At 59.6% G+C, this 27,363-nt stretch overlaps 1 protein-coding gene across 7 annotated transcripts in view; it reads left to right on the top strand.

Annotated features, from left to right (window-relative positions):
- GSE1 (Gse1 coiled-coil protein) overlaps positions 1 to 27,363 on the top strand; it is a 393,370-nt gene that overhangs the window by 135,541 nt on the left and 230,466 nt on the right. For all 7 annotated transcript variants that reach the window (XM_042230771.2, XM_042230774.2, XM_042230773.2 and 4 more), the window contains exon 2: positions 11,625 to 11,805. In XM_042230771.2, the coding sequence (XP_042086705.1) occupies positions 11,625 to 11,805 (181 nt within the window). The remainder of the gene's footprint in view (positions 1 to 11,624; positions 11,806 to 27,363) is intronic.

Here is a 27,363-nt window from a genome sequence, read left to right on the forward strand (position 1 = left end):
TGATGGTAATGACCGTGTTTGCCTCACCGGTTGTGTCGAGGATTAAGTGAATTAAAACATGTGGAAAGTACTTGAAACAGTGTGCTCCGCCGAGCAGATGCTCCGCCTGTGATTATTAGTATTTTATCGCCATTATATTTATCATTCTTTCATGCGCTGCACTGAAGCCCCTTGGCTGCCGGGGGACGCTTCACCGCCGAGACCAGAGCATACAGGCTCCGTCTGATGGGCTGGGGCCTCCATGATGAACACGTACTCATGGGTGAGTTTCACACTGGCCTCCAGCGTTGCAAGCCGGGCCCCGCGGTGGCCGTGGTGCTGGAGCGCCAGCCTGGCTTGCTGAGGGCTTGGCCCCCTCTGCTCCCAGGAGGGCCTGCAGCACCCCAGGACACCCAGGGCTCCCCGAAGTGGCCCTGGCCGCATCCTGCCAGCTGCCCCTCGGCAGGGGCTGGGTTGCGAGCGAGGCCACAACTGCCAGCCCCCACCCGACCCCCCACCCGGGCGCCGGCCGACCCCCAAGGCTGCTGAGCCGCGGCCCGGAAGATGGGAGGCTGTTTGCTGTGGCTGTCACTGTGTCGCCATCGTCTTGTGTCAGAAGCCCTGCCCCCGTGTTAATTTACAATACAGCCAGTGCACCCCGACGTGTGTTTTTAAAGGGTATAATTTCTATCAACTTCAATTAGAGCTATTTTTATTTTTGTCACCCTGAAGAATTTCCCTGCGGTTAAGCTGCCATTTTTCACTGTAATACCCCTGGCAAGGGCTGGGGAAAAAAATTAATAGTCTAGTGATCACTTAGCTAATGCACTGTCAGCGCTTGATAAACTGACTGCCCGGGTGAGACAGCACAGTTCCCTCCACAGGGATTGTGTCTCGTTTACCTGCAGCTGCCAAGGCCCCCTCGGTGGAGGCACGGGGTCGAGCTGAGCCCCCAGAGTCCAGGGTAGCCCTCGCACCACCCTGCTCTCTCACCCTGTCCTCGGAACCCATCTCTGATGCAACTGAAGCACGCCAGGGTGGGCGTCAGCCCGTTTTCCAGTTGTGTGGCGTTTGGCAGGTTGCTAAACATCTCTGATCCGCATCTGAACCAGGAGCGCTCCAGAAGCCTTGGGTTGACAGGCCCCCTGACCTCCCCAGTTTGGGACATCTAAAGAGGCTGTGTGGGGTGGTGTAGGGGCACATCATACCTGATGAGCAGGGTGCTGGTTCCCAGATGGAGGGGGCAGGCCCTGGACAGGGAGCTGGCAGGTAAACCAGGCACAGATTCTGAAGACGGGAGGAGGGGCGGGGCCGTGGTGGGACAGGAGCCTGGGATGGGACAGAAGAAGCCCCTCAACCTGCAGGGAACCGGCTTCTCTCTACTGAAACCAGGCAACAGGCCCCCAAGACGAGGGATGGCCACGCCGTGCATGATGACTTCCATAATAAAAAAGAACAAACCACCAAAATGCCTGCCAACCTGGTGAACCTCCAGGGAGCTATGCTGAGCGGGAACAGTCCCAAAGGGTTACAGACTGTGTGATTGCGTTTACATAACATGCCTGGAATGGCAGAACGTAGAAATGGAGAACAGATCAGCGGCTGGCGGGGCTGGGTGTCTGGGGCAGGAGGGAGGGGGGTGTGCTTATCAGGGGGCGTCCCGGGGGATGCTGAGGGTGGGACTGCTGCCTGTCCCTGTGGTGGAGGTGTTTGTAGGAGCCGATGCTGGCGATAACACTCTGGAGAACAGAATGCACACGCCCGTGCAAGTCCAGGTCCCACTGGGGAAGCGTGCACAATAGAGGCAAGTTGTCCTGCTAGTTCCTTCCTGTGACCTTGGCTCTGGTTTTGTAAGATGTTACCTTTGGGGAAACTGAGCCGAGGGTGCGCAGGCTCTCCGGATATTGTTTCTTATGACTGCATGTGAATCTAGAAGCATCTCATCGTCAAAAGTTAAAGCGAAAGTCAGATCACATCTGTCCTTGACTTGGAACCCTCCTGGCTTCCCTCTTACTCTGAATGAGAGCCCGAGTCCGTCAGGGGCCCAGCCACGTGGTCCCCATTGCTGACCCTCAGTCACACCAGGCACTCTCCTGCCTCAGGGCCTTTGCACGGCTGTTCCCTGTGCCTGAAACGCGGTTCCCCACACCACCAGTGGTTCCTTCCACAACTTAGATGTCTCCTCTTTGTGTTGTGTTGGGGATACTGCCAGGCCTGGAAGTTACCAAGTGTTGTTCAGGGCAAGGACAGTCTTGAGGGGCCAGAAGCATAACCCCTGAATCAGTGGTACTCAGATGAGGGCTCTACTGGAGGTGGTTCAGGGGAGGGTCTGCCTCTGCCTGGGAAGGGGAGCTGGGGAGAGTCCAGGGTTCGGGACAGACTCTTGGCTGGAAAGGAGGCAGGGACTTGAGGAGGAGGAGAGGGCATTTTGGGGTGAGAGGGGGACTCATGGACATGACAGTGGCTTGTGAGCAGACCCCTGTGTTGTACTCACCCTGAACCTCGAACCTAGGGAGACCTTGCCATTTTACAAATGGGGAAGCCAAAGCCCAGAGAGGTGGTGAGTGCACGAAGGCACTCAGCTCCCAGGCCCTGCGGAACGCCTGCCGGGGAGCGGAAGGGAGCGAGCCCAGACCGTCTGGCCTTTCCACGAAAGGTCTGCACACATGCTCCCCACCTCGGGAACCTTGTTTGCTGTTCCTTCTTCCTGGAACGTTAATGTCCTGAAGAATTGATGCTTTTGAACCGTGGTGTTGGAGAAGACTCTTGAGAGTCCCTTGGACTGCAAGGAGATCCAACCAGTGCATCCTAAAGGAGATCAGTCCTGAATATTCATTGGAAGGACTCATGCTGAAGCTGAAACACCAATACTTTGGCCACCTGATGTGAAGAACTGATTCATTAGAAAAGACCCTGATGCTGGGAAAGATTGAAGGGGGGAAGAGAAGGGGACGACAGAGGATGAGATGGTTGGATGGCATCACTGACTTGATGGACATGAGTTTGAGTAAACTCCAGGAGTTGGTGATGGACAGGGAGGCCTGGCATACTGCAGTCCATGGGGTCGCAGAGTCGGACACAACGGAGCAACTGAACTGACTGACTTCCTGGAACACTCTTCCTGCAGGTATCTATCTCCATGGCTAGCCTTCTTGTTTCCTTCAAGTCTTTGCACAATGTCCCTTTTCAATGGGGCCAGCCTATGGAAAGTTCTAACTCTGGCCACGCTGCCCCTCCCTGTCCCCTTCTCCTGTTTGTCCTTCTGGTACCTCCTACCAACTGACATGTCAGTATGGATTTATTGAGTCTGTCTTCCCCAACCAGAATGTCACCTTTTTTTTTTTTTTAAGTTAAAAAAAAGAGTCTACAGAAGTGGGGGAGAATATTGTAACGAACCTCCCTGTACTCTTTTTCTTTAATGCGTTTATTTGGCTGTATTGGGTCCTCGTTGCCGCACATGGGATCCTGGTTGTGCTCTGCGGGATCTTTTCCTTGCAGTGCATGGACCCTCTGGCTGTGGCACTAGACAGAGCTCTGTGGAGCCTCTAGGGCAGGTGGGCTCAGCCGTTGCCACACACAGGCTTAGTTGGCCCACAGCATGTGCGATCTTAGTTCCCTGGCCCAGGGATCAAACCCACGCCCCCAGCGTTGCAAGGCTGGTTCCTAACCACTGGACCGCTGGAGAAGCCCCCAGAATGTCACCTTCTTAAGGGCAGGGATGTTCACCTGTTCTGTTGGCTGTTGTATCTCAGGCACAATGCCTGGCAATAGTAGGTGCCTAATAAATGTTTATTAGATGGATGGATGGTTGACTGGACGATTGGATAGATGGAAGGATTGATGGACGGTTGGATGGATAGATGGATGGACAGTCAGATAGACAAGTGGAAGGATGGATGGACGGAGGCAGGGTTGGTCAGGTGGTTAGGTGGATGTGAGGCATAACGTGTGAGAAGCTAGGCTGGCCCAAATCACGTGGCTCTCAGATGTCCCGCGGAGGGGTCAGGAAGGATTTTGTGCAGGCCGGTTGAGTGTGGTATTCTGGAAAGTTGGCTCAGGCTCAGGCGTGGCTGGGCTGAAGTGAGGAGGGCTGTGTGCCCAGAAACTGGTGGGACACTCTTTCCCTGGGAGGCAGGAGGAGGTGAGAGAGCACCACAGGAGTAGGAGGGGAGCCCCGGAGAGCCAGGGGTTGGGCAGTCATTGGTCTGAGATCAGCCTGCTCCCCCTGCTGGCTTCCAGGGGCCCCCAGACCCTGGAGGGCCTCGTCCCTGACCTTGGGCCTGAGCTGGATTCTCCCAGCATCACCACCCACACGCCCTGCAGCCTGGCAGTCAGGGGGCAGCAAGCTTGCCTCTGGAAACTGCATTCCTCCCTGCAGACCCCTGCCCTGCCCCTGGCCAGACAAGGGAGTCAGCTGGCCCAGAGGCCTCCCTTGAGCGAGGGGCCGGGCTCAGGCCTTCCGAAGGTCCCATTCAGCCACAGAAGCAGCATAAGTTGGGCTTGCCCACCTCTGGCCAGCTCCAGTCTCCCTGGGGTCCTGTGCATCCAGCTGCACCTGCCCCACCCAGGTGTGTCTCTCGACACTCTGGGTGCTGTTAGCAACAGACTCCGGTTTGCTTTCCTGCTTTCTTTTCGTAATATTTACTGACTTATTTGGCTGCATCAGTTCTTAGCTGTGGCATGCAGGATCTTTGTGGCATCCTGCTGTATCTTTCATAGTGGCACACGGATTCTCTAGCTGTGACGCATGGGCTCAGTTGCTCCACAGCACATGGGATCTTAGTTCCCTGAACTAGGGATTGAACCCACGTCCCCTGCACTGCAAGGTGGATTCTTAACCACTGGCCCACCAGGAAGTCCCAGACTCTGGCTTTTCTTTTCTCCAGAGAAATCATGCCCCACCTGCGCCATCCAGACACAGCCATGAGCCAACCATTCTGGGTCTGTTTCCCCATCTGTGTAATGGGGCCCAACAGTTCCTGCCCCCCGCCAGAGCTAAGGCGTAATGGGCTGACACCCACTGGGTGTCACGGGTGTGGGGCCTGGCGCTCAGTAGGTGCAGTCAATGTATACCTGTGACCAGTGAAAGACATTTTTGTCCCAAGTCTCCTGCCCTTTTGCTGGGACCCTTCAGGGACAGACTGGCTCCTGGCTCGGAAAGAGTGCCTAGTTTCGGCTAAATTCGGATTCTCTTCAGCTCCGGCAGCCCCCGGGTCTTGAACTAGGGGCTTTCTCATTCTCTTTGTGGCATTGGGAGTGGGGTTTCTTCTCTTTTGGCTTTAGCAAATGCATTCATGACGTCCGTGTGTCAGGCCTGGGCTGGACTGCACAAATGTTAACTTTGGAATCCTCACGACTGCCATGTGCTGTGGGTGTGACAGTCAGCACCCCCTTTGCAGATGAAAACGATGAGGCTCAGAGACATTCAGAAGCATGCATAAGGTCACCCAGTTTGGAGGAACCCAGACGGTCGCTCCCTTCGTCCACGTAACTGCTCCAGTCTCCTGAGAAACAGCAGTGCCCCTGTCTTTCCCAGACACTTGGGAGGCAGTGTCTGTGCCTGCTGCAGGGGAACCAGGGTGGGTGAGTTCCGTCCCCTTCTGGTCCTCTTAGCCGCCGTTTCCTCATCTATAAAATGGGCTGGTCATGCCCCTAGGCTGGCCCCCCTGGCAAAACTCCAGCAAAGCGCTCAGAGGTGACTCTGTGCACACACTTTGCAGGTCACTTGGGGGGACCCTTATGACTGTGTCTATCCCCTCAGGAGGCTTCAGCGAGTCCTCTCCTGGCCAGATGTGCAGCCAGGGACAAAAACCTTCCTTCTGTCTCTTTTTCTGAGTCCTGGACCTTGTGTCCTCAAGGCTGGATGAGCCTCCCCATCCCGCCTCTCGGCCCTGAGACGCAGGAACACCTGGCGGGACTCGGCTGGGGGAAGAGTGGGATTGGGACCCCCGGCTGGGACTCCGCCCGAGCCGGCGACGCCCCCTCCCCGCGGGCGCCGCAGCCGGAGCGCCCCTAATTGCTGCCACAGATGTGGCAGCCACCAGCCTCTCCCGCGCGATCTGCCGTGTCGCGTGAGCTTAATTAGCCCCTGATTACTCATTTACTGGGTGCTGTGTGTATTCCATATCTAATAACTTTCCAATTACGCCCGGTCTGCCCCGCACGCTTAATAACCCGTTCGTTGTCTGCCTGTCGGGGACTGTGCGTTCAGCAGCTCTGTCTCCCCCTGACCCGGAGCTTTATCGTCCCCTTTCCTGAAGTATTTGGAGTTCTCTGCTCACCATTAAGGAGCTATTACAGAGAATTAAGGGGCATAAAATACTGGTCTTAGGCCTCTGATGCCCCAGCTTGCAGCACAGGAGAAGAAGACCCTCAGAGAGGCTTGAGTGCATCTTCGTGGGTGGGCTCTCGTGGGGGGTGCCAGGAAAATGGGGGGAGGGTCCTCATGGTAGGGCTGGCCCTGTGCCCTTATTCCCTCCCAGACAGATAGCTCCAGGCCTGTGACCCACAGGTCCCCGGCCCATGGCAGGGTCTCCCACCAGCTGGGCGGTGCCCACCCACCCTCGAGCCAACGCAGGCCCCCAGCCACTCCTGTTTGTGGGGGAGGTGGCTCTTTTCCCCTGGCCCGGGCCTCCCGCCCATATCTGATCACTCCTTGGGGCCAAGGGCCGGTGATGCTGTGTCTGTGGGCGCCGTCGCATGCTGGTGTCTCCTCGTCCCTCTCTGGCAGCTCAGTTCTGCCTCCCCTCCCAGCCTTGCTCTTGAGATAGACCCTCCACAGCCCACCCGCTCACCCACAATCCGGGCTGCCGTGTGTCTGCTGAGCCATCGTGAGTCAGGCCCTGCTGGTGTGCAGTGAGGACCCCCTGGTGCCTGCGCTGTGGGCGCTCTGACCGTGGCCAGCTGGGTGAGCTTGGGCAGCTGACTTGACTTCTCTGTGCCTCGGTTTCCTCCCCTGCAAAGCAGGCATTAAGGGAGGGCTGTTGGGAGAATGACGCTGGCTACTGACAGCAAGTGCAGGGTGGACTCCTGGCACAGGGCAAGCGCTCTGTGAAGCTCGGCTAGGGCATCACTGGCCCATTTCCCCGAGACGTAAGCTGAAGTCCGAGCAGTCATGACTCGTCTGTTACTCTTAGTTGTGGCTGCAGGCAGGCGGCACCCAGGATTCAGGCCCATCTTTGCTTTATTCAGGATTGGCAAGCCTGGCTTCCTGAAGTGTATGTTGAGCCGATTTGGAGGAAAGAGAAGATTCGAGGTGATCAGGAAAAATGGGAGTCTCACACCCCAGATCCTACCCCATGACTTCAGGGACTCCAGAACTGCCTCAGGCTCTGCGCCCGCAGTGATTGAGGGGACCTAGAAGGCAGCCCTGCCAACTGAGGCCAAAAGTGCCCAGAGGCCAGCTGGGGCCCCCCAAGGCCAAGGCCAAGGCTGTGATGCCTTCTCCAGCACACATCCTTCCAGGCTCTGTGGAGTCCCCCGGCCCCGACACCCCTTTGGCTCTTGTTCCTGATGCTTATGTGGTTAGGTCTTGAGATAAGCGGCCATTTCTTGAGCACCTACTATGTGCTTTAGCAGAAAGAACTCATCCCCTCCACTTGCCTCTGGGAGTCAGACTTCGCTGGGTTGTTAATCCATTCTACAGAAGGGGAAACAGGCCCAGAGAGGTTAAGTCACTTTGCCAAGATCTCCCAGCTGGAAACCAGTGGAGAGAACCCAGAACCCAGTGCCTGACCCTGTCGCTCTGCAGGAAGCCGGAGAGTCTGGCTGGGTGCCGGGGTTGGGGGTGGGGTGGTAAGGAGAGGGAAGTGGGCCCTGGGAACAGTCAGTTGGCGGGGCTGCCAGAGAGGGAAGTCCTGGCGTCTTGTCCAGTGGCCTCTGGGCTGCTGTGGGCCCTCAAACTGGAACTGCCTTTGTTTTTAAAAATACATGATTTACACTCTACCACGTGGGCAAGTCTGAGAAACATTATGCCGAGCAAAAGAAGCCAGACTCAGAGGGCTACATGGTGGAGGATTCTGTCTATATGCAGTGTCCAGAGGAGGCACGCCTGCGAGGATGGAAGGAGATGAGCAGCTGCCGGGGCTGGGGGTGGGGGGGGGACAGGGTGATGGGGACGTCCTAGATGCATGCTGTTGGTGGTCATGCAAGTCTGTGATTATACTCAAAGCCCCTGAATTGTATACTTTCCATGGGTGAATAGTATACTATATGGATTTTATCTCAATAAAACAATTCTACAGAACAATAGAGCAGGAGTTCCCAGACTTGGGGAGCCCGAGGACTAATATGATCCATCAAATACCCTGGTGCTGACAAGCCTGATACATGGTTCTCCTTTCTGTAGCCATGATGCTGTGTCTGCTCTTTCCCCGCACCCCGCCCCCCACGCCCCCGGCCACCATCATCCCTACCTGCGAATTTACCTGGAATCGGAGCTCTGCAGAAATCACTTAGCTCCCCAGAGAAAGTGTAACAAGGCAAGATCTCATTAGGATATTCAGTGGTGGGCTGCAGATCCCTTTTATGGTAAAGAACCCTGGAAATTCCCCCCCCCCTTTTTTCCTTTCCCTGTTAACTAATGCTTTAAATGTGGTGGCCCCAGTCCAGGGAAATAAAGGGGACAATAAAGTTTATCCTGCTCGCTCCACAGGGCCCCATGGACTCTCTGGGATGCTGCCAATTTCCAGGGTCCCCAGGGCAGGGAGCAATGTATGTCCCAGGCCCCCCCTCCCAATAGCACATTAAGTCAGGCCGTGAGCTTGGAGCTCTGGGCTCTGGTAGCGAGAAGACACAGTGAATGTGTTGGTTCAAGGGTCTGCTTTTTATTAGCCAGGAATTGTTGTAAATTTGGCCTTGAAGGGTGAGGAAAGGCCGCTCTCTGCCTCCCTGCGATGGTCTGGCCAAGAACCTTCGCGAACCTTCGCCTCCCCACTCCGATGATGCTAGCATGAGATAGCGCATACTCCCGCCCACGTGTGTCTGGCAGCCTCGCCCAGCAATTATCAGTGACTGAGCCTCCTTGGCGTCCTGGGCAGCTGCTGACAGACCCCAGAGAAGGGGGTGAAATCCTTGTGGTGGGGACAGCTGGACCCGAGGAGGGAGGGTGTCTGGCACACGATGGTGCTGGGGAGTGTGTGTTTCTGGGCCGGGCCCTGTTCTAGAGCTTTCGGGTTGTCTTAGTTATCCACTGCTGTGTAACAGAGGATTACGCGTAAGCAGCTTGCACACCTACCATTGCGTGCTCAGTGGGGGCCCCCACTGCAGGTCAGGGTGTTGGCAGGACTCGATGGGGGAAGAACCTGCCTCCAAGTTCATCGCTGCATTCATTTGTCTGTGAACTGAGGGTTGCTATGAACATTTAGAGGCAAGCTTTCGTGTGGACGTCTGCTTCTGTCTTTCCAGAATACCTGCCTAGGAGTGGAGTCGCTGGGTCCTGTGACGACTCTGTGTCTCTGGGTCTTAACGAATTGCCAGGCCGTCTCCAAAGCAGCTGCACAAGTTTGCAGCCCCACCAGAAGCATGTGAGGGTATTTCAACACTTAATAATCACGCGGGTGTCGCTTTTAAAGATGGATTCCCCACTTCCTCTTGAAAGAGCAGGCCTGGTGGGATGGAGCCTGCTCCCTCCACAGGGCGCTGGGTGGACTGGTGCTGCCCATCTCCCCCGCCATCCTCCCCCACAGTCTCACCTACCCAGTACCTCATTAATGGTTTACCCTCCTGGGGGCAGAGATATGCGTTTGAATCTCTTGTCCTTCCTGTTCCTCCTCCCTTTCCAAACCTGTTCTCTTTGAAGGTCTAGTTCAGGACAGTTCCACCTGCTCCAGGAAGCCTGCCTGGATTTTCCCAGCCCTTGGGGAGTTCTATTCTCCAGTTCCTGCAGTCTTTGTCATCTGCACCCCCTCCATCCGGATGTATTCTCTTCTGCCATCTGCTGCTCTCTGCTTAAAGGCTATGTCCCTGGTTGTTTTGGAACAGCCGAGTCTTCTCCCAGCTGCTACGGTTCAAATCCAGGCACCTCCAATTACTGCGGCCACTTGTCCCCTTGCATCTCCGTGCTTTCTTCGTGTCCCATCCGGGGAGCTGGGAGGCATCGCCAGCCACCTCCCCGCCGCAGGAGCCTGGTCCCTGTGCTCCAGGAGGAGGAGCAGGGCAGGGGCAGGCCGCACCCCTTCCTCCTTTGCACCAGCGCACAGCAGAGTCAAGGCCAGGGCAGTGCCAGCCCACCCCCAGGAGCTTGGAGAACACTGCCCTCTTTGATCTGGTGCCACCCCATAGACAGTCCCCGGGGTTGGCTGGGCGAGTCATCCTGTGACTAACGGAGACACAGCAGCGCTGCGTCTGGCAAGAGTTTCCCCGAGTGGTGATGGCAGGGTTTGCCAGAGCAGCAAAAACCCTATGGAGTGGGGTCTACAGGGGCTCCAGGCTCCCCGCCGTGTGGTGGGCCCCCAGCCCTAAGCAGGCCAGGAGTGGATGAAGTGTGCCGGGGCCAGGCGCCACCCCCTCCTGGCTCCAGCCTAAGCTGCCAGCACCCCTGTGGGATTTGCGGGGGCCGCGGTCAGGGCAGCGTCACCATATGGATCCCATAAATTAAAGCGCTCCCGGAAACAAATGGTAAATGTACCCGTCTCTCACGTGTGGGGCTGGCGGAGCCTGGATGGAGCACCATCCATCTCTCTCAGGCACTTTGCTTTTATAGTCCTAATCCTTGGGAAAACGGGATCAACGCGAAGTTGTTCTCTGACAGCCGTGCAGTCCCAGAGCTTGTAATCAGGGACTGGGGGTTTGCCAGGCCCCGGGACCAGCCCCCAGGGAGCTATCGGGGTTTCAGGCCTAGGAGCCCAGGATCCAAACGTGTGTCAGCCTTGTCTTGGCAGCTCTGTGACCTCAGGCTCCCGCCGCCCCTCTCTGAGCCCCAGTCCCCTGCGCCCCTGTGGACCGGGGGCAGAGTGACCAGCCGGGACGGTGGGTGCCGGGGTGGGGCAGGAGCAGAGAAGTAGCATCTAATGAGTGTGGCGTTTCCATTTGGGCTGATGAGAAAGTTCCGGAAATGGATCTGGGGGATGGTTGCACACATGTTTGGACTTCACGCCACTGAATTGTATCCTTAAAATGGTCTAGATGGTAAACTTTTTGTTATGTAACCCACTCCAGTGTTCTTGCCTGGGAAATCCCATGGACAGAGGAGCCTGGTGGGGTACGGTTCCTGGCGTCGCAGAGTCACACCCGACTCAGAGAGTAAATAACAAACAACAGCGACATATTTTACGATACAGTATTTTTTAAAAACACAGGGCAACGGTGGGGGATAGGATGACTGCCCTGCAGGGAGGACTGAAGATTAGCTAGAGTGGTCATTACACGTGCGACCTGCTGGCAGTTGTCACAGAGGCCTGTGCAGAGCGGAGGGGCCCAGGTAGCAGTGGGTCCTGGGGGTGGACCCCCGGCGCCTGGAGGTCAGCCTGGTATCCCTGGGCAGCATTTGCTGGACGAGGGAGGCACTCTGGCTCCCAGAGCCAGCCACACCAGGTCCCTGACAGTGACGCCAGGCCACCGTTGGGTGAGGGGCAGTACCCAGCACCCTGGGGCACCACCAAGCAGACGTGCCCAAGACTCACCACGTCCCCCTCCTGTCCTTCCAGGTCACGTCTGCATCTCTCGAGACGTCGACAGCCACCCACACACCCGCCCAGGAGCCCGAGCCTCGGCCGGGTGCCCCAGCAGAGAGCCTGCCCAGGGGCCCCAGGGCCGGCCAGGAGCAGGGGCCAGCCCGGTGTCAGCAGAGCAGTCTGGATGGGGCTGGACCGGACCTCGCGGGCACAGGTAGGTGCTAGCATTTCACCATCTCTGGCTACTGGAGTGGATCCGGCAGCTCCTAGAAACCAGAAGCCTCCCCAGAAGTTGGGGTGCAGATTCCCACCCCAGGGTCGCCACATTTTAGTGGGGAGCCAGGAGTCAAGTCTCCGTGACTTGAGTGTGATCGTTTCCCTCTCTCTCACTGTCAATTCACAAACAGCCTTTGTTGGTTTCTTTTTTTTAATCTCTACATTCCAGTGTGTTCACTCATTCATTTAAAAAATAGCATAATGGATCTATCTCCATGAGCCACCAGACCCTGCCCTAGAACTCTCCATCTAGCTGGATGCCCTGTCGCCCCAGAGCAACCCGCCAGGATCCCATTTGCTTTTCCGCCGCACCTGTGTTTGCCTGGCGCCCCGTGGCCTGGTGTCTGGGGTGTGAGCCTTGTCTCCGGGGCCCTGCGCAGCCCTGCAAGGCCGCCTGTTGTCACAGCTGCCGTCGCGCTCCATTTCACATCGTGTGCCATGTGATGTCCAGCTGCCCGCCCTCCTGCCGCGGGGACGCACCGCTCACGTGCAGGCACGTGGCTCCCGGTGTAGCCGCATTTGGGACAGAGGGGACGAGGGGGTCCGGCCGCGCGAGGTGCTGCCTGGCGTTTTCCGGCATGGGCGTTCACTCCCACCCCTCCAGCCACCAAGACCCTGTCCCCACTATCCCTACCCCGTTGGACGCATTGCTTTCCCCAGTGATGGAGAGGCTGGCCCCAGGTTGGTTGTCAGGCCTGTGAGCGTGGAGTCTGAGGCATTTGTTGTGTGGCACGTGGGCCCTGGAATGGGAACAGTGAGTGGACACCTGCGTTCTTACCTCGGGAGGGCCGTGCAGCAGCCCCTTAGGCCAAGGCCCTGTGAGGTGGCTCCTTGGGCGTGTTCTGCCCCTAAGAGGACCGATGCTTAACAGCCCCCAGCGCAGCCTTCCCCGTTGCTGGGCCACTGCAGGGGCAGCTGGTGGAAACACTGCTTGTCAGTGAGTGGGGCAGTCAGCTCATGGTGCTGGGGTCCTGGGAGTCCATCTCCAGGGTTCCCCCAGGTACCCACCTCTTGCTTTCTGTAGTGTGGACTCAGCAAGGGAAGGGGCTGGCTGACGGGCTGATGGGCCACCAGCCCTCCGGGGGCGTCCAGGCCCTTGGCAGAGGGAGACGGGGTGTCTGGCAGCAACGGGGGCTGCGAGTGGTGGGCAGGGACACCTGGGACAAGCGCCTCCTTGCACTGCGCCTGTTTCCTCATCTGAGGAATGGGCGGGAAGGCCAGTGGGAGTGCCTGGCTCACCAGCCGGTATGAGAGTGGAACTCGGCAGGTCGAGTGCAGTCCTGGCGCCCCCTCCCCCAGAGCCCGGCATCCTGGCTGGTGTCCCTGCTGTTGATTGTAACTCCTATTCACCACTGGCACTTCCTCCAGGCAGCCCAGAGCATCCCTGAGACTGCTGTCCCAGCCCGCCCTCAGCTCTGGGTGATAGGCTGCACAGCCATGACCCTCAAGGACCTCCCCGCCCTGCTGGGCACACACGAGGCCCTGCCCGCCTGCCCTGGGGCCCCTGGGGCAGGGCAGAAGCACAAGTCCCACGCCAGCCAGCTGCTCCCCTGTCAGGCGGCAGCCCTGCCGGCGGCCGGGGGACAGGGGACACGCAGCTCACAGCTGGAGACCCGCCAGGCAGCGCCAGCCCACAGGCAGCCCCTCCCGGGGAGGCCGCTGCTTGGAAACGTGACAGTGACTAATGGTTTATTACACACCTGCCACCTCTCATCGGGCGGCGCGCACAGCCCCCCGGGTCCAGCTGTGCACCGCCAGCTGGGCGGCGGGGCGGGCACGGGGGCGTGCGCCTACAGACACATGGACACGCTGCGTGGGGACGAGCGGGGGACACGCACAGACCCGGCAGGCGCGCCAGGCACGAGGGTGCGTGTGCAGTACACACAGGCTCACGCACACACGGCCATGCCGCGCCCCCTCCCTGGAGCTCCTCGCCCCTCCCCGTCTCCCCGCACCTCCCCGTCTCCCCACTATCCCTCCGTGGTGGTGGGCTCCAGCCCCCTCCCCCGTGCTGGCTGGGGCAGGGGCCTTTCTCAGAGGGCCGGGTGGCTATGGGCAGGTTGGGAGGCTGTGCCCTTTGTCTTGAGGGGACAACTGTCCACTGTCGGTCTCTGAGCCCCAGTTCCCTGCACATGTGGGGACAGCGGCCCTCGCCAGGGTGCCGCCGTTACACCGCCACCGCCCTAGTGCTGGACTGGGGGGCTGGAGGCCGCGTGCCCCGGGGACAGGTGTGGCCCAGCCGCCTGCATCCCTCCCAGGGGAGTGCTGTGTGGTTGTCAGGCACCGCACCTGGAAGGCCCGCCTCGGGGGTGCTCGCTGGCTGGCTGCTGGAGAGCAGCTCTGGGGCTGCAGGAGCAGCAGGGACCCCCAGAGCTGGCCTTCTTCCTGGCAGGCAAGGCACGGACCTTGGGGTGACCATGCGGCGGGGAGAAGGGCGCTGTCCCAACCTCACGGCGAGGTGGCGCCGCCCCCCCCTCCCCCGCTGCCCCAGGCCCAGCTCCTTCCAGTATTCTTAAGCTTTTAGTCAAAGGAAAGTCCATGTCTCAGGCGCCACACTCAGGCGGCATAGAATCCAGCCAGAGGACACTCGGGACCCATCAGTAGCCGCAGGGACGGTGTTCCTGAGCAGTGGTCTCTGTGTGGGCGAGGGGCAGCACTGTCTGGAGACAGGCAAGGGAATGGCTGGAGTCTGGGCCCAGCGTCCCTCCACAGCGCTTCCGCCAGGCTCAGAACCTTCCAGAGCTGCTGAGCAGGCGGGAGGTTGTAGCAGCAAAGCCTCCCTGGCTACTGTTCAAGGTAGAGCCAGGGGCAGGGGCCCCCAGGGCTGCCGGGCAAGGCTCGGCAGGCTGCCCACCACACGGCCCCAGGGCGCAGGCCTCGGGGCTGCCTTGCCGCCCAGCTGTGCAGCGGCCCTGTGTTCTGCCCCGTGGGCCCTTGGACGTCCTCTCTGAGCTCTGGAGCAGCATCTAAAGTGGCAGATATCGTCTTCGTTGGTAGACGTGGTTGAAGCTGCAGACCCCACTGATGGGTTTGCGGGGGCGGTCACCAAGAGCCAGAGCAAGGTGGACTCCCTCATCATGGCTACGCTCCTGCTCATTCAGCTACTCAGCCGACTGGGCTTCCCGGGGAACTGTCTCCCGGGGTTTGTTCATACTTATGCCCATCGAGTCGGTGATGCCATCCAACCGTCTCACCCTCTGCCGCCCCTTCTCCTCCTACCCTCAGTCTTTCCCAGTATCAGGGTCTTTCTCCAGTGAGTCAGCTCTTCACATAAGGTGGCCAAAGTATTGCAGCTTAAACTTCAGCATCAGTCTTTCTGGTGAATATTCAGGGTTGATTTCCCTTAGGATTGACTGGTTTGATCTTCTTGCAGTCCAAGGAACTCTCAAGAGTCTTCTCCAGCACCGGAGTTCAAAAACCATCGGTTCTTTGGCGCTCAGCCTTCTTTATGGTCCAGCTCTCACGTCTGTACATGACTACTGGAAAAACCGTAGTTTTGACTCTACGGACCTTTGTTGGCAAAGCGAGGTCTCTGCTTTTTAAAATGCCGTCTAGGTTTGTCCCCTGGGCTCCTGCCTTTCCTCCAGTCACGTCAGGGCGCTGGGGTCCGCCAGCCCTGAGGGGTGGTCTGCAGGCTCCTGTCCTAACAGACCCCTGCCGCCCTGCTCCCACCCAGAATGCCTCCGTCCTCATGTGTACTTGTCCCTGGCTTTGGGGAACCCCTCGTCCCGTAGAGAGGGGCGGGCAGGAGCAGGTCTGGCCAGTGGGCTTGGAGCGTCTGTGGGAGACGCAGTGCATCTTCCGTCTCCTACCCGGGCCGGCCTAGGACCCCTCTGTTCACCTACTCTGGTTCCATGACGGGAGTTTGGGAAGAGTTTGGGGTTGGTGTCTACTGCTGCTGTAGTGGCTTAAAAAAACGCATCTTTGTGCTCTGCTCCAGTTGTATCCAACTCTTTGCAATGCTATGGACTGTAGCCCGCCAGGCTCCTCTGTCCCTGGGGATTTTCCAGGCAAGAATACTGCGGTGGATTGCCATGCCCTCCTCCAGGGGAATCTTCCCAACCCAGGAATGGAACCCCGTTCTCCCACATTGCAGGTGGATTCTTTACCATCTGAGCCACCAGGGAAGCCCTGGGTTTGAATGCAATCAGTATTTGTCGTGTGTGGCCCTCTCTTAAGCGTTCAGGTCCGCCCGGGCACATCCTAGATCCGCATCCTGCCTCTGCCCCTTCCGAGCCCCTGGTTCCAGGCACAACTTCTCCATGCCCCGGCTCCCCCACAAATGCCGTGAGACCCCAGGTGACCCACATCCGTCGCCGAGCACCACGCCTGATGCTCAGGGATGTGGGAGCTGGTGGGGCCCTGTGAGGAGAGTGAGCTTGTGCCCGCCGGGGTCCTGGCCCTGCTACGGCTCTTGTCGCTCCTTCATTGGGCAGATGGACTCCCGGCCAGCGGGGTTGGGCCTCCGCGGCCAGGAAGGCAGGGTACTTGGCTCCGGTCCCAAGACGTCCTTGGCAGGCCTCGCCTGGAGCGAGTGCTGGTGCTGAGTACTCTGGCGGGAGGCCCTGGGTGGATCCTGTTCCCTGCGGCCAAGCGGCAGCTGCTTGGAGGGCAGGGGGGCTGGGCTTGGCTGCAGCCCCCCAGCCCCCGCGCCGGCTCCATGGGGAGACGCTCTGTGCCGTGGCAGTGTGTCCCTGCTCCCGCCGACCACTCTCTTCCTCTTCTCATCTCCAGCTAAGCTGGAATCCAAAGTCTGTTTTCTCTCCAACCAGAGACTGTTTATCTTCTCAGGAACTTACTGTTCCCTGGGGAGCACGGAGCGTGCAAGTCGAGGCAGGAGGCAGAGAAGCCCAGGCAGCGCAGAGGCTCTGTGCTTTTCAGTAACCTTTCCCCAGGAGCCTCTGAGTGTTTAGCGGGGGCTCGCGGGGCTGGGCCTCAGGCCTCTCCCCGCTCGCCAGGCTCTGCTTGCTTTCAGCTGGTCCCTTGGCTGGGGTGTGACTCAGTGGGTCCTTGTCACTGATTCAGATTTCCGTGATATGGAAAAGAAAGGAGAACTTGGGCAATTTCATGAAATGATGAACTAAGCGTAGCCTTCACCAAAGTTCAAAATGGCACGAAGATAAAAGCAACTCTTTAGACCTGGCAAAATTGCTGTCAAGTGGGTCTGTTTGCCCCGAAATCTATTTTCCTTCCAAGTAAGTCTGTGATCAAGATTTCAGGGTAGAAAAAATGAGATCCAGCTGAGCCGTAGAAATGGCCATTCTGAGACCCAGGTGGGGTATCCCGGGGGCAGTGTTGGGGACCCCAAGGAGCTAAAAACCAGCACAGACAACCCCACCAAGGGCTCCTGCACTTGGGGCCCGCCTGTCTGCCGTCCTGGCCATGTCCTCCACCCACTCGCCACCCTGCTTTTGCCAAGACTGGGTTTAAGCTGGTAAGTAAGCCAGCACTCAGGGGACCTTGGCTCACCATATTGATGTAACAGGCTACAAGAGCACTGTGTGTAAGACTCCCCGTGCATCCATACCAGCTCTCACCCACAACCTTCTAATTTAGAAGCAAAAGCCGTGTGAAAAACAGACATCTCTCCAACAGACCTTTGCTCGTGTCTCTAACCGTGGTTGCCTGTTCTCACATCTGTCTCCAGCTCTAGGCCACCGTTCCTGTGAGTACATTTGTTCACAAGTGTTTGTTGAATACCTACTGTGTGTCAAAGACTGTGCTAGGCAGCATGTGTGATGCCAGGCGGGGACAGGTTCCATGAAGCAAAATAGGGCAGAAGAACACAGAGATGAAGCTTGTGACCATAGGCGGGCTGGTCCCAGAAGGCCCTGCTGAGGAGGGGACCCTGGGCAGAGTCCCAGCCACAGGAAGCTCAAGTGCGCACGCCCTGAGGCTGCCCGCTCGCCCGCTCCATGAAGACAGGGGACCCATCTGACTGACCTCTTTATGGCTCCAGCACCTGGCCCGCTGCACAGTAGATGCTCAGTCGATGTTTGCTGAGTGAATACAAGTTTCAGGTCGGCTGGTGCTGGGGGCCTGATGAGGGGAAGGTAAAGAGGAAGTCAGATTTTCATAGACATCGAGAACGTGCGTTTACCCAGGCTTCCTGGCCCCAGGGTTGATGTTCCAGGCAGATCCTCTTTCCATTCCAGGACTTTTCTTCCCTCTCCAGGGCTTTGCTCTGAAATACAGAATTCCAGTGACCACAGGCAGTTTGCTTTTCCTTGAGGCCTCCCAGTGCAGTCACATGGGGGACAAGGAGACTTCACAGTCGCCTGTGAGAGATTGGTCCTTTCTCCTCCTTGGACTTGGCTGGCTCTAGGCAGGGGCTGTGAGCCCTCTGGATCAAACATGCAGTTCAGTTCAGTCGCTCAGTCGTGTCATGGGCTGCAGCACGCCAGGCTTCCCTGTCCTTCCCCATCTCCCGGAGCTTGCTCAAACTCATGTCCATTAAGTTGGTGATGCCATCCAACCATCTCGTCCTCTGTCATCCCCTTCTGCTCCTGCCTTCGATCTTTCCCTCACAGAGAAGAGCATTAGTTGACCAGCCATTGAATGTCAGGTGCTGTGAGGCTGGGAACAGTTGTCTTCCTAGCCGTGCTATTTTCCCGTGGCTGCTGTAACAGACATCCATGAACTTGGCAGCTCTATCACCTTGCGGTCTGGAGGCCAGAGATCAGAGGCCTGACCCAGGTCTCGCTGGGCTAGAATCAAGGTGTCACAGGCCTGGTTCCTTCCAGAGGCTCCAGGGAAGAATGTGTCCTTCCGTTTCTGCTTCTGGAGGAGCCTGCATTCCTTGGCTTGTGGCCCCACGTCCCTCCAACCTCTTCCTTCTGTCGTCACACCTCCCGCCCCGCTTCCCGCTCACAGGGACCCTTGTGATCGCACTGGGCCTGCCTGGCTCATCGAGGTTGAGCTCCCGTCTCAGGGTCGGCAGCCTACTCACATCTCCCAGGTCCCTTTTGCCCTGTAAAGTGACAGGTTACTTTTGTCTGTAAAGTGACGTGTTCTCAGTTGTTGGGGACGAGGCCTTGGCTGTCTTTGGGGACAACTCTTTGACCTCCACACCCATCCCTGTTGCTGGTTGAGCTGGCCACGTGCTGCCCATGGGGCGTGGGGGCCATGCCAACTGAAGAACAGGCTGGCTGGTGAGGACTGCATGGGGACGTAGCGCTGACTCTGCACCACTTGGCTGGGGCTGGCTCCTCTGGCCTAGTGGCTGTGCTACAGGGGGGTACCTGACCCAGCAGGTGTGTGCTAGGTCACCCTGGGTAGGTCACCCTGGGGCAGTTCCCTCCCTGGAACAGAAGCGGGGACGTGGCGCGAAGGTGACCTCAGTTACTAACCACTGTTTTTAGGATGCAGATGGAGGTGTTCCCACCCTGCCTGGGAGGGGCTGAATTCTCACCCATACCAGGAGGTTCTGGGTGCAGCTTGGTGTTTGCCCAGGAAGTAACTGTGAACGTGGCCTAAACCATAGACCTCGGGGTGTCTGCAGCCATAGTCCCCCGGCCTTCTGCCCACCGCAGGCACAGGGAAGGGATTGACCCCAGAGACCTGACGAGGCCCTGCCCCCTCAGCCTCCCACACTCACCCAACCCCAGCAAGCAGCTTGTGGCACACCCTCTGGGCGTGTCTTGGGTGACCCTCTGGGCCCAGCTGGCCCCCTAAGGCAGTGGAGTCATGGCCTCCCCACCAACAGATGTCCAACCCTCCTTTCTCCAAACACACCAAGATGGGCTCTAACAAGGCCAGCGCAGAGCACCCGGAAGGGCTCTCAGGAGGAGGCAGCGCTTGAACTGGGCCTCTGGACCTTGTAGGGAGGAGACCCCGGGAACTGAGACCCCAATGACAGTAGGCTCCTCTCCTTCCCCTCCATCCTCCCTTCCTGCCCCCAAGAGCCTCATGCCAGAGCGTCTCTGTGGGTCCCCGAGACTCTGCCCTTCCTCCCACCTGAGCTGGGCCGTCCTTGGCCCTTTCTCTCCAGGAATACCTGGGGACAGGGGCGGCTCCTGCTGCCTGGAAAACACCACAGAGCTCTGGGGACTGGGGCCCAGCGCAGGGCCTGGCATGGGGCAGGTGCTTAGGGGAGACGGCTGAGTGAGGGTGTGAGTGAGTGAGGGCCACCTCGGTGGGGCTATGGCCCCCTTGGAGTCTGGGGGTGGCCCCGCTGCCCAGGGCAGAAGCCTCCCTGTGCCAGGGACCCCGCGACCCCGGGGTCCTGCGGGAGCTGAACCGCGAGGGGCAGGCAGGAAGTGGCTGCCACCCTCCACCCTGCAGAGCGTGGCTCCCGTCTGCAGTGGCTGGGGCGTGAGCCGGCCGGGGCGGGGGAGGCTGGGGGCCGGGGGAGGGCGGCCGCGTGGTTGATCCGTGCCTCGCTGGGCAGCCCTGGCTTGCCGCCCTTGACCTCTCCACTGGCGTCTCAGGACTCTGGTCCGGTCGGAGCCGGTCTGCAGACGCTGGGCAGGCTTCCTCTGCTGCCGCTGCCGCCTTGTCGCCCCGCCCCCTCGGCCCCCCTCACCGCAGGCCGAAGGGAGCTGCCCCTTGGGGGTCAGGCCGGGGGCCCGGGGGCAGGGAAAGCCCGCTCCCATGGACCCGAAGAGCCCCACGCGGCCGGCGCCGCTGCCAGGTGAGTCCCTGGGGTGGCCCCATCTGGGAAGGGGGTTTCTGGGTCGGTGCCCAGACTCACAGGGCGGAAGGCTGAGATGGGGGAGCCGACGCTGAGCTGGGACTCGGTGAGGGGTGTGCGTCCTGGCTGCAGGGACACTGCAGTGTGTGTATGTGGAACACAGCGTGACCCAGGGGAGAGACGGAGAGTCTCCAGGGGCTAGCCTAGTGGCCCCAGTTGGAGCCAGGGCCCAGGGACAGGAACTGGGATCGTAATGGGGTGCAGTGGAGCTCTGTGGCGTGGCAGCAAGCACTGCAGCCCCGGGTCCCCCTGGCACGTCCCCTCTGCCTCCACCGTGGCGTCTTCTCTGTCCAGCGTGCCATCACAGGGCCCAGGCTGGCACGGGGCCTGGAGCTGGGCGCCCGAGGGTGTGCACAGGTGAGCCTGCTGTCCTCCCAGCTGTTGTAGGCAAAGCGCAGAGCCGGGTGGCTCAGAGAGGCACCGACTCCTATCGCCCCTTCCTGCGGAGGGGAAACTAAGACTCACAGGAGGGCACGTCCCTGCCGGGGGCTCCTCTGGGCCTGCTCCAGGCACCCAGGGCCACCGCCCCCCCCGGAGGACAAGCTGCCCCGCCGCCCAGTGCTGCAGGTGTCCTGTGGCCTGGCACCTGCTTGTCCTGGCAGGACTAGGGCTGTCCCCAGCCTGGTGGAGGGTCTAGAACTCGGTGACTCATCTGCCAAGTCCCTTCCTGCTTCTGGAAGTGAGAGAAGAATACGGCAGGAGGACCGGAAGAGGGGCCAGGCAGACCCAGGAGCAGAGGAGCAGGTGGAGGGGGCCAGGGGCAGCCTCTGAGGAGGTGCTGGCGGGACCACAGGAGTGCTCGGAGCTCCCCATCCCACACCAGGGGGAACGCACAGGCTCCTCCCCTCCCTCCTCCCATCACGACCACCTCTTGGCTCCTAGAGTCCTGATGCCCACTTCCCACCTTGGATTTAGTCTGACCACAGTAAACGCGCTGACAAAGAGGGCACGCCCCCTCTGCCCATCCATAGGCCGGGTGACTGCAAGGCAGTGAGCGCGCCAGCGTCAGCGGCGTGCAAGCAGGAACCTCCCACCTACTAGACAGGTCACGGAGGAGCAGAGGTCAGATGGGAGAGTCTTCCTACCACGTCTCAGGTTCCAGGGCCCACCTCCTCCATGTGCCTGTCTGTGCGGCAAGGACCTCCTTTGTACCGAGGCCCTTTGGCACCATGGCAGGCGCCCATTCACCAAACCCCCTGCGCCCTGTGTACTGGGGCCCTTCTCCCCCATGTTCCAGCTGAGCAGCCGGCAGTCCCTGGGCCGGTCAGCTGCGTGGCAGAGCTGGAATGAAAGTGAGGCGCAGAGCTTGGGTCCTGGCCCACCACACGGGGTAAGGCGTGTCCTCAGTCAGAGGCGGCCCACCCCCATTTAGGAAAATGCTCCCTGAGCTTTGAGAAGTCCAGAAGGCTCACCTGGGTCACTGCGGGGCTTTGGATGGGAAGACCTTGCTGGGAGGTCCTCTGCCAGGCTGGGGACAGCCCCAGTCCTGCCTGGACGGGCAGGTGCCAGGCCCACGTGGTGATGGCTGGCAGGACAGCTTGTCCTCCCAAGGGGGCAGGGCGCTGGGTGCCTAGAGCAGGCCCTGGCCCAGCCTGCCTCGTGGGTGCTGGAAGGGCAGCCAGGGGCCACTGGGGGCTTTGATCCTATCAGCCTGCCCAGATTCCAACCCCTTCCTCATACCCTTGGCAGCCAGAGGGACCACATTTGCCTCAGGCCCTGCCCCCAACACTGCCCAGTATCCAGCATCTGCACTTCCTGGGATTCCTGGACCAGAGCATCCCTAAACAGAGAAGCAGAGCTGTGCCCTGGCCTATATGGTGGGTGTGGGGTCTCGGAGGGCAGTGTGCCCCTTCCTCCAGGTGCAGCTGTGCTCCGCCTCCTGTAGGAAGCCTTCAGGGATTGCTCTGGCCTCAGACCCTCCCTTTTCCCTCAGTATTATGTCTTTTTCTCAGCTCCAGAGTGGGAAGGGAACTCGCTTAGCTTCACCCAGGTCTAAACCAGGGCGTGTGAGACACAGGTGGCACTGTCACCTCTTATGTGGGGACATTAGCTGAAAACCAGGACTGTCCCAGGCAAGCAGGGACATGGAGTAGCCCAGCTTATACCACGATTGTTGGCCGTTTGGGGTGCTGACTTCTCTGGTTCTCTTTCTTGTCAAATAAGACAGACAGAAATGGAAAGGGGACAGGAGGGAAGGGAAAGAGTCAAAAGCACAGGCTCTTGTGTTGCTGCTTTTCAGTGGAGCCTCAGCTTTCTCATCTGCGAAGTGGGCATGCTGGTGGTGTCTGCCTCACAGGGTCGCCATGGGGTTAAATGAGGCTGCACGCGCAGCAAGTGTTCAGTCATGCTGTCCTTGTTCCAGCACCACGCCGTGTCAGACAGGGCCTCCGACGTCCTGCTTGCTGCCTGGCGGAGGGTCTGCGCACAGTAGGTGCTCAGTAACATTTCTAGAAGGATGGACGGATGGAGAGTGGAGAATGAATGGATGAATGAATGGATAGAGGGTGGAGGACCAAAGGATGGATAGGAAGTGGCGGGTGGGTGGATGGAAGGATGGATGGCTGGATAGTGGATGCGTGGATAGTGGAGGGTGGGTGGATGGAAGGATGGATGGGTGGGTGGCTGCTTGACTGAATGAAAAATGAATGAATGCCGGGTCTCCTGTCTTCCCAGGCAGCATGGAGACCCCAGCCCACAGGGAGCAGACAGCCCTGGGCAGGAACGACTGCTTTTGTCCCCACAGTTCTCTGTGGGCACCCGTCACCATGGCAGGACCACACACTCTCTGCATCTCTTTCATAGATCACAGGCCCTGGCTGCCCACCAGGCTTCCCTCCTTCCCTGTGATTGTCGTCAGGACGGACGGACAGGCCAAGTGGATTTCAGATCAGTTGCTCCCTACCTCCTCTCCCCGGGGGTTGTGTGTGTGTGTCTGTCTGTGTGTCTGAGTACACGCGGCTATGTCTGTGTGTGTTGGTGTGTGTGTGGGGGGGTTGACATGTGTGGTTCCATGTGCATGTTCACGTGCACGTGTGTGCACACCCAGAAGTTTTGATGGGCTGAGGGAATTAGTGTGCAGACAGTGGCTTGGGCAGCCGGCCGGGCCCACTGTCCCTGGAGGCTGCGAGGGGCCTGGACGTGACACGTGTATGACCTGCTGGTTTGGTGGGGGCCAGGGAGGAGAGCGTCCCTGAGGCCGGCTTGCGGGACCCCAGCCCCCTCCTTCGGTGCCGCCAGCTGCTGCCTCACCCTCTGTGGGATGGGGAAAGACGAGTGACCAAGGGCCAGCCTCCCTGCCCCTTCTCCAGTGACAGTGGCTCTCACCCTCCCCGAGGGGGACCGGGAGACCATTCCAGGCATCCCCCTCTCCCCAGATGTGGGGTGACAAGTGCGGCTCTGGACCAGGCTGGCCCGGGTTCAGATCCCCGAGCGCGGCTCCAGCCCCTCCCCTGCGTCTCCCCCTCCCCCGGGAAGCAGAGCCCCAGGCGATGGCTGACACACGGTCTCAGGAGCCAGTCCCCGCAGGCCGGTCTGAGCCCCTGTCTCCCCGTCCGTGCAGTGGGCACAGCCGAGGACGTCAGTCTTCCCTAGCGAGGGGGAGCCCGGGCTGCTGAGGCCCGCCCTGGCCCCCAGGGGCTGGTCCGGGGTGGGTGCAGCGCTGGGTGGGCTGGCCTGGCCGCCTCGCGGCTCCCTGATGGCAGGCTTGGGCACAGACAGAGCCTGTGGCCGGGCGGTGTGGAGCGGCGGTTCCGCTCCCCCACCCGCCTGCCCTCTTGCCCGCCGCCGTGTGGTCCCGGCAGGGGACACGTGAACACAGCCTGGCTCTGTTCTCGGAGCTGTGGGAGGCGGGCTGTCACCGCAGGAGCCAGGAGCTGGAGGTGCGCCCGGGAGTGGGGGAGGGTGGCGGATGTCTGCGCCTTCCTTCACCCTCAGTGCCCGGCCCTGCCAAGCCACAGGTGCCCCCGCGGCTCAGGGGGAGGACTGGGGCTGGGCGAGGCGGGGAGGCGGGTCTTCTAGCAGGAGAGGTGTCCAGGGCGACACAGGTTGGTCAACATGGCGACCATCACCAGAACCACGGGCCCCGCGGGGCTTCTGAACTGCTCCCGCGGGTGCTCAGGCTGAGCACTGCACAATCTCAGGGGGGCCTCTGGGCAGACTTGCTCAGTGCGCTGTGGCTAGGGCCTCCCACTCTTCTCCACCAACCAGGTCTTGATCTTCGGTTCTGGAGCTCTGGCCGTCTTTGACCCAGAGCCTGGCGTGCTGGTTGTGGCGGGGGGGCATGTGAATGATCGTGGTGACAGGGCACCCACCTCTCGTGGGCGGCATGTGGTTTGGGGGGGTTGCAGGAGCCGTGTCTGTCCCTCGGAGGTCAGAGTGACGTCTGTGTGTTCTGAGTGTCCCATGCATCCCATTCCCCAGGGGCATCCGCGTGGCGTCAGCACCGCATGGGTCCCACGGCCCCTGCCCCCACCTTGCCCTGCCCCTCTCCCTCCAGCTTGCCCTGCCAATATGTAACGTCTCACCTTGCGGGCTCACTGCGGGCTGCGGGCCAAACAGAACCTGGAAGAAGAGACACCGATTGAAGAGAGGCGCACGAGCTGTGTGGCCTTGGGCGAGTCACCTAGCCTCTCTGTGCATTTGCTTCCTCATCTCAAAAGCAGAGCTTATAGGCTGGATTGTAGGGCTGTGGATAGATTAAATGAGGTAAAAAGCACTTAGAGATGGGACAGCGTGTAGAAAATGCCAGTTGCTTCCTCACTCCATGTGCCCTGGGCAGAAGCTGCCAGCTTTGTTCTCTGCTCTGACACCTGGAGGCCCTGGCAGTTAGGAGGCTGGGGTGTACCTCCGTTGTCCCCCAGGGGTGGCTGGCACCAGACTTGGCATGGGGCAAGCCCTGGATTCATAAACAGCTGCAGGGTTGCAGGGGGCAGCCTCCCTCTCTCCCTCTCTGGGAGCCGGGTGGGGCCAGGCCTGAGCCCCCTGTCACCCCAGCCCCTTTGCCCACGCCGGCCCCACCTCCCCAGCACAAGGAAACCACAGGCTTGGCACTGCTGCTCAGCCTTATCTCAAGGCCTTCTGCAGACAGCCCTGTCCCCAGGAAACGGGCTTTATCGGCCTGGTCGTCTGTGCCCCAGCCGACTTGGGAACACGTGGTCAGGCAGCAGGGAGCTCGGAGAGGGGCAGGGGCCGCACCCGTGCTGGTCTCACGCAGCCCCCTCCTTCCTCCACAGGTGCTCTGGGCGTCTTAGGAAGGACCATGGCCCCAGGCTCCCTTCCTAGGCTCCATGACACTCAGGACCCACCAACCCCTTCCCCAGCCTGCCAACCTGGCACCCTTCAGGGGGCCACTGTCCACTTGGGCTGGCCTCCCAGGGCTCTTCTGGAGAGTGGGTGTGCATGGGAGGGTCGAAGTTGGGAAGCCCATTTCAGGATGATGAGCCATGGGGAGCCACCCAGCCTCCTTGATGCCCCGCTCACGGCAGGGGGACCCGGTTCTCCTCCCTTATACGAGCAACAACTCACGAATGTTGGGCACTTACTGCGCCCAGCCTTCCCGCCCAGTCCACGCCTCCTGGGTGCCCCAGCCCTGCCAGCCTTGGTGGCACAGGGGCTTATTTTCCAAACCCAAAGATAGGCCCTCAGGCAGGTATTTGGCCTTAGGAAGGCAAAACGTGATTTCCAGAATATTTCTGTGGATTATAAGAACTACAGGACTGGCCAGGAAATCCTAACGTGGATAGTCGCTATCTCCCTGAATGGTAGCAGGAAGTCAGAGGTAGAGACCTTGTCTTCAGGGATCGTAGAGTCCAGCCGGGCACCCCAAAGCTTAAGGGCACACGTTGGAGAAGTCTGGGAGGGCTTCATGGAGGGGGAGAGGCAGCACCATGACTTGAAGGATTCCAAGATGCAAAGGAGGGTGGTGGGGGCCTCACTGGAGACAGAGGGAGATTGCTCCCTCAGGAAGGGGTGGTGCTCCAGGGCCTCATCTGTATTGGGTGGAGGTTGAATCCTCCCCCATCTCCTCCCAGAATCCCAGAGTCAGCCCCTTGTTTCTGCAGACAAGGAAACTGAAGCCTGGGTAGACACTGGTCAAGGTCACAAGCAAGACAGAGGTGGGGGCGAAGTGAGGGGAGCAATCCCCCTCGCTCCTGCCCAGGTGTCCCCACCTCCCAGCACCCCCCACCATGATTGGGCTTACTCCTGAGTCTCAGATATTTGGTCTGTGCTCTGTGTTGAATGTTGGTGACTTGAAATTATGACGTAGACCTGTTTAACAAATCGGCTCCATTTGGTGTAGCCCCAAATCTGATTGGATCCAACTAGCACTCACTGGGTGGGTGGGCATCTGTCATCCACCCTCACAACCAGCCCTCCCGACGGCTCCTCCCCAGGGCACGTGCTGTCCTGCCCAGGTGGGAGGCACTCTTTCCCCAGCCTTTGCATTTCATTTGGGGACCTGTGAGTTTCTGGGTGGGCATGCGAGCCTGCTGGTAAAATCTTGGCAATGCGTGTTAATTTAAACTTTTTGCACTGAAATAGAATTCACATAACATGAAACGGGCTGCTTTATAGTGACTAACGCATTGGGTCCATTCACGGCGTTGCACGGCCATCGCCTCTTACCAGTGCATCGCCCCCAAAGGAACCCCTGCGCTGTGTAGTGGTTCTCACTCCTCCTGCCCCCACCCCTGGCAGTCACTAGCCTGCTTTCTGCTGCGACTGATTTGCCTCTTCTGGGCTTTTCACCTTCGTGACTCAGATGATGTGCGGTCTCTTGTGTCTGGTCTCCCTCACGAGCTTGTT

Source organism: Ovis aries, chromosome 14 (assembly GCF_016772045.2).
Source record: "Ovis aries strain OAR_USU_Benz2616 breed Rambouillet chromosome 14, ARS-UI_Ramb_v3.0, whole genome shotgun sequence".
NCBI lineage: Eukaryota > Metazoa > Chordata > Mammalia > Artiodactyla > Bovidae > Ovis > Ovis aries.